This window comes from Leptodactylus fuscus, chromosome 3 (assembly GCF_031893055.1).
Source record: "Leptodactylus fuscus isolate aLepFus1 chromosome 3, aLepFus1.hap2, whole genome shotgun sequence".
Lineage (NCBI taxonomy): Eukaryota > Metazoa > Chordata > Amphibia > Anura > Leptodactylidae > Leptodactylus > Leptodactylus fuscus.
In genome coordinates, this window is record NC_134267.1 from 77,916,661 (window position 1) to 77,923,826 (window position 7,166).

Here is a 7,166-nt window from a genome sequence, read left to right on the forward strand (position 1 = left end):
GGGTCAGTCTCAAAGTATTTTTGGGTTTAGTGTGGTAACAAAGCAGAACCAGTATCTTTTAAAAGGACGTCTACCACCTTCCCCCAAGCATATTCAATTGCTACCAACACATTACACTAATAAATAATATACCACTGTTATAGATGTCACTTTTGCAGATTTGGAGAAAAACAACTTAGAATTTTATGCAAATGAGGCAGCTGGTGCATTGTGGGTGAGTCTTCAGTCTCGGGAGCACTGCTCTTGCTGCTTAGATAGGATGCCCTCCACCAGTGCACTAACTGCCTCATTTCCAGAAGGCTTCAAAGTTGCTTAGTCCAACTGTACAAAATACAAAAGTTTGGTTTGTAGTATGGTGTTGACAGTAGAATATGCTTGAAGGAGGTGTTAAAACTACCATTAATTATTTTTAGACTAAGGCCCCAAGTTGTGCAAAGGAAACTTATTTCTGCTAAAAATTGTACTGGGTTTTTTGGAGCCAAAAATGGCTACAAAAGGAATGGTAAATATATAGGAAGCTCTTAGGGCTAGTTCACACGGGGCCAAAGGGGCGGATTTTGACAGCGGAATCTACGTCATAATACGCCCCTTTACAATGGTGGTCTATGGAGACCACTAGCGTTCTTTTTTCCGCCATCGGCAACTGCCGATAGCGGAAAAAAAGAAGCGAGCTGCCTTTTCTTCAGGCGGATTCCGTGGCTAGCGGAGCCGCGGCTTCCGGCTGGCAGCTGTAAGCTCCGGCGTCAGCCCATTCATTTGAGCTGACTCCGGGGTGGGGGAAGCCGCGACACTGTGGCAGGCGGATTTTGACCATATTTTGACTTAGCTCCCCGAGTGAAAATATGGTCAAAACCCACCCCACCGCCCCCCGTGTGAATGAGCCCTCATACTTCTACTCCATCCACTCCTGGCTTTGATTCAAAACAACAGCAAAAAAAAAAAAAAAGTTGAGGGGAAAATGCTAATTTCCTCCATTTGTATCAATACAAAATAACTGCACTTTGCCCTACTTACAGCATCACCAAAACACTTGCAAAGAAAGACTAACATTTTTTTTCTCCTGCGTTTATCCTATATGTAGGATCTGTAAACAAATTCAAAGACCCCACTGTACGTAAATTTATATTTTAGGTGTAAGAGCAAATAGTAGTGAGGAAGAGGGAAAAACCAGTGACAAGTAATTCATAAGGATTTGTTACATATCAAATATATTTTGTGGTACGGGCGCAATAATATTAAATGTGTCCACGTAAAATGCCATCTCACACAAAATAGTTCCTGATGGTGTGGATTGGTTCGAGTTGTACAGTATACATTTTAATTTCACAACATACACTATGTGATCAAAAGTTTCCAGACACCCCCAAAAACATACGTTTTTCAGATTAGGTGCATTGTGCTGCCACCTACTGCCAGGTACTTCATATCAGCGACCTCAGTAGACATCGTGAGAGAGCAGAATGGGGCGCTCCACAGAACTCACGGGCTTTGAACGTTGTCAGGTAATTGGGTGCCACACATCATACAGGTCAATGCCAAACGTTGCCTCGCTTGGTGTAAGGAACGTAAACATTGGACGATTGAACAGTGGAAAAAAGTTGTGTGGAGTTTTTCATCCATACCGTCATGCAACTATAGTGGAATGGATAAGCTATTGATATTGGCTGCTCTGCTGTGAGTGAGGCTGAGTATACATGAGCGCTCAGCTATGTAGGTAAATGTCCACATTACTCTACACTTTGACAACTGTGAACGCTTCTCTGGATGTTCATTTAACACCATGTTAATGGAAAGCATTGTTGATATTTTATGAGCTATATCACAAATATGATGTTTAATGTAATTTACATCAATGTATCACTGCAGCTGCATAAAAATGCAATGACTGAACTTATCTGAACAATATAAGGAAAATGTTTGTTCTCATACCGTGATCGTATCTGAACAAGTAACTTGGGCGATTATTGATGGGTTATAAAGTGGGCCCCCGCACCAATCAGGCATTTGTGACCTATCCTAAGGAAAACCTTAACTATGGACAAACAATTTAAAGCAACTGAAAATATACTAAATAAGTAAAATAATAAACTCGTACCAAATTTGTAGACAAGTTCACAAAGTCTGCATAGTCCTTGTTGATAAGCTCAACCATGGCAGTTTTGAGGAGACGGTAGTAAATCTCAAGATCATCTCGAAGATCTTCAAGCTGCACACGCTTTCTACATTCTGACACAAAGTGGTCCACATCAAAAGAATCCTATTGGAGAGACAAAAAACAAAACAAAACATGTATTCAACATGATGAGGCAACTTAAAAAAATAAATAATATATTATATATATATATATATATATATATATACACATATATATGTGTAATTTATAACACACATTTCAAATTTAATGGGCTTTTCCCACAATATACCATTTATTCCATACCCGTAGGTCAGATGGTCTGTCAGGACCCATTATCAGGACGATGGATGTCCACAAGTGCCCCATGTAAATGCAGCACAGATACACGTTAGGACGATGCCTCTTCAATAGTGATTTGGAGGAGACGGTCATTAATGGTCTCTCAGAAGTGAATGGGTCGACAACTGAGTATGTGCACTACTGCTCCATTTGTATGGCCACTTGCAGGTCTTTGCCCCATGTAAATGTAGTCCATTCACATTTATAGAGATTCTATGATGATTATCTCTGGGAGTCTCAAAGAAGTGAAAAGATCGACAGTCAAGTATTTGTACCATTGTTCCACTCACATGGGGCATTTGTAGGCACCTGATCTCATGACAGATGGTGTATAAATATTATTAGTGGGCAACCTTTTTTTTTTTTTTTTTTTAATATATTCTCATCTTCTAAAGTAAGGGCCCCTTCACACAGAGTTTATGCTCCGTGTATTCTGTACATTTTACATGTGTAAAAATACACGTGTAAAATGTAGTTAGCCATTGAGTTCAATGGCTTTTTCCTATAACATGCGTCTTTTTGGGGTTCTCCAGGATATTTTAGTACTGTGGTAGGAGGCCTGGTGAAAAAAAAACAAAAAAACAAAACACCACACACTCACCTCTCCACAGCCTCAGCTCGTATAAGTTACCAGTAACATCTGAGATCCTCTCCTGTGTCTGCTGAGGATCACTAGAACAATCCCCCAGGTGCTATTGGACTGGACAGTTGAGAGACACACCAAATTGGGGACAGGAGAGTATGTATGTTAAAGGCGTCACCTTACCTGGCTTCTTGCTTCAGTACTAAAATATCTTGAACAAACCCTTTAAGGCATAACCGCTAGAGGTAGGGGTGGAGATTACCATCTATAACAAGAATACAAGCCACTACCAAGTTTACACTGGTCTGTATAGCAGATTGATGCAACACTCAACAACAGTGTAACCCCACAAAAAATAATCCAAGAGAAACTAGTAATTCAGCATCCAGTCCAGTGTATAAACCATTTAAAAAACTTGTCTCGAATAACAAGAAACCAGTGAAAAATATAGAAAAAGACACAGCACTTACATGAAGACGTTTTTTGGATTACATGGAACAATAGACACACGAAAAAAATGCTTTAGCCTCCTACGCGTTTCAGGGTCAGAGCCCCTTCCTCATGGCGAAGGGGCTCTGACCCTGAAACGCGTAGGCAGCTAAAGCATTTTTTTCGTGCGTCTATTGTTCCATGTAATCCAAAAAAACGTCTTCATGTAAGTGCTGTGTCTTTTTCTATATTTTTCACTGGTTTCTTGTTATTTGAGACAAGTTTTTTAAATGGTTTATACACTGGACTGGATGCTGAATTACTAGTTTCTCTTGGATGTTCTACAAGTACCTGTACCGGCAGGGTTTATAGTTAATCGTGCACCAGTAAAAGTGAATCGAATAATTTCTTCTCACACTGTGACCACTGAAAATACAAGGGCTGTGAAACACAATTTTTCTAGTGTTTTTACCCACAAAAAATAATACTGATGGTCTATCCTAAAGATAAGACATTAATTAATATTGAAATATGAGAAACCCTTATTTCATAATAAAAGAGCATATAGTAGGAAGTTACCTATGTAACTCCCCTCTCCTTCCGAAAGGAGATTCCCCTAACAAAGAGCAGCTCTAGCAGACCTAACACAGTCCATGCAAGTATCACACAGTAAGGCCTCACATGACAGTGTGCAGTCAGTGTGCGAGGCCGTGTGATTATTTCTGTATTGATTCATCAGTTTGTGGCCATATAGATATGTTATAGGTTCCTACAGGGCAATTATTGAATTTGGGCGGAATTTTAGACCTGACAAACCCCGTTTTACAAAAGCCAAATACAAGCAGGAGATGCTTTCTCAGATTTTTAGATGTCACTGGTGTCATGGGTGATCTTACAGGATTGTGAAGAATAAGACATGTATTTTTATAACAGATCATAAAGGTTCTATCTGGGTTCTGGCTTGTTGTTTGGTTTGTAACAAGACACGACTTCTGCATACTATAGAAGCAATAGTGTGAACAGAGCCAATGACTGCTCTGCATACAGTACAGACACGGAGAACATGATGAAAAGTGCACTGCCTATGTACAGGTGCACAGAGCTGATGGGAATACAATGGGCAGGATGACAGGAGGACATAACTAGGTCTGCAGCCCACAACACCTGCTTTTCACCACTATACACACTACACAGCATGACCAGCTTGCTCTATGAACACAGCCTTCACAACTGACAAACATCCGCTCCAACCTTCATGAACTCATCTTTATCGAAGCACAGGGCGCTCGGGCTTTGAGGCAGCTGCATCTTCATTCGCTCCATGACAGAACAGCTGACAAACTCTCAGTTGACGCGGCACTTCCGCTATTCTCAAAATCTGATGACGTCAGGACTGAAAGAGCTACAGCTTGGCGAGAAACCCGCAAGAATCACAGCGCCACCTGGTGGGCGCCAACTGTTAACTCGGCACAGAGCGGAAGCTAAATGGTGCATAAGGATTCCGAAGCTATTAGTATCCATTCAGAATGTATTTTATTATGTATATTATGGATTATTTACATGTTTACCTCCAGTATTTATAATAGTAGACTGAGGTGTGATGAGGTGTGATAAAGGTATAAATCTCTCTGTATACATTCTTGCATGTGAATCAAGCACTGCGGAAAGAACCGCGGCGTGAACGCACTGCGGTTCTTTCCGCAGCACTTTCAACAGAAAGTTCGCTGAGTTTTCCTCCGCAGACTTTCTGTTACAATTATATTTATGGGAAAGCCGCTGGCATTTCCATAAATATAATTGACATGCTGCGATTTGCAAAGTCGGCAACGGCTTTGCAAATCGCAGCGTGTCCACACTGCGTTTTTTTCTGCAAAGTGGGCATGGGATTCGCATGAATCCCGTCCCCATTGCTTGCACTGTAAAACGCCGCGATTTACGTCCCGTGGGGCCCCGGCCTTACAGTAATACTGTGCGGATCTACAATTACGGACAGTTATGGACCAGCAAAATACGGTCATGTGAATGGGTCTTTACAGAACTTCAATGATACTTTGTACTGAAAGGTAATAGTTTGCATGAGCAATTAGTGTTCACTATTTGCATCACACAGATCAGTTCTATTCTGACCGGTCAATGTTATTAAGGCCTGGAATAATATCACACGTATGCTATAAAACAGTAAGTAAGCGGCCATTTTCTTGTGGCCTGTGGGCATGCGCAGTCGGCTCTGCCTGAGGCCTAGAAGTGTGACCGCCAGCGCAGGAAGAAGACGCGTGAAGAGGTCGTTCCTGAAGAAGATGGAGGCGGCGCTGGAGAGTTCTCTCGCAGCATTGGGGACACCTCCAGTGCTGTTTGAGCACTGGGGCCCGCCCCCAGTGCTGCTGGAGAATTCATTTGCTTATGATGAAAAACGGGAATTATACCGAACGGCGGCGCGGAGAAGACATCTAAAGGTAGGAGAAGAATAGCCTTTCTTAAGGATATTTCTACTTGTTTGTGAGAAAAAAATTGTGTTTTAATGATAGGATCCCTTTAAAAAAAAAAAACAACCCATCAACATTCCTGTAACAAATTGCAAAAACAATATTTTTGGAAAATAAGTGATTTTATTGCACAAAAGTGTAGTGTCCCAGTACAATCCTTACCCCTCGTTCACATCTGCTTTGTTATTCCATCCGGGGGAGTCCGCATGGGGACATGCAAACACTGTGCAGTAAAAGCACACGGACCCCATAGACTATAATGGGGTCCATGTACTTGTCGAATTTGTGAACTACTTTCCTGTCCGCATAATCCCTGCGGAGATCTGGCGGCAAACACATGGACCCCATTATTGTCTATGAGGATCCGTGTACTTTTACTGCACAGCACTGGAAGATTATATAGATAATCTGTTTTCCCTTAGCCCAAACAGCAGCACAAGATGGGGTATTCCTGCCCCTGTGTACTGTTAGGACAGGTGGAACTTTTAATAAACTAACAAGTTCCCTCCCATAAAAGGCCCAGGAGACCTCCCCCTCCCTGTGTTAGTCTCCAAGTACCATATAGCATAAGACCACATATAATCTTAACAAGCCAAGGGAGGGAGCTTTGTGCTGCTGTTTGGGCTAAGGGAAAACAGATTATCTATATAATCTTCCATTCCCCCTACGCCCAAACAGCAGCACAAGATGGGGACTTAACAAGTAATACCCCTTCTAGGGAGGGCGATCCTGACAGGCCGAGGTCAGGATTGAGTAACCAAAGGACTTCGCCTTGGAGGTATGCCAGTCCAATCTATAGTGCCTGGCGAAAGTCAAGTGGGAAGACCAAGATGCAGCCGCACAGATCTGGTCTACTGAGAGGGACTGCCTCTCTGCCCAAGACGCCGCTACCGCCCTGGTAGCATGGGCTCGCAAAATTTCTGGGACCGGCAGCCCCTGTGTCTGAAGGGCCACTGAGATGGCCTCCTTGATCCACCTTGACAGAGTAGTCTTGGACGCCTTATTACCCCTGTTGTGACCAAAAAAATTGACAAGTAGGTTTTCTGACCTGCGGAATGGACCTGTCCGGTCCAGATATATTCGCAGAGTTCGCACCAGATCCAAACTATGCATTTTCTGTTCCCACTCCGAGGAAGGAGAGGGGAAGAAGGTAGGTAAGGTTATAACCTGGTTTATGTTTTCCACTGAGGGAACTTTA

The 7,166-nt window shown here is 42.4% G+C and overlaps 1 protein-coding gene across 1 annotated transcript in view; it reads right to left on the reverse strand.

The window, feature by feature from the left end:
- The window catches only part of COG2 (component of oligomeric golgi complex 2), a 53,121-nt gene extending 48,268 nt beyond the window's left edge, over positions 1 to 4,853 (reverse strand). Inside the window, exons 1-2 of the mRNA XM_075267772.1 lie at positions 4,737 to 4,853; positions 2,096 to 2,257 (exon numbers count right to left, since the gene is read on the reverse strand). Of these exons, the coding sequence (XP_075123873.1) occupies positions 2,096 to 2,257; positions 4,737 to 4,808 (234 nt within the window). The 5' untranslated portion in view covers positions 4,809 to 4,853. The remainder of the gene's footprint in view (positions 1 to 2,095; positions 2,258 to 4,736) is intronic.
- Between the last annotated feature and the right edge of the window lie 2,313 nt (positions 4,854 to 7,166).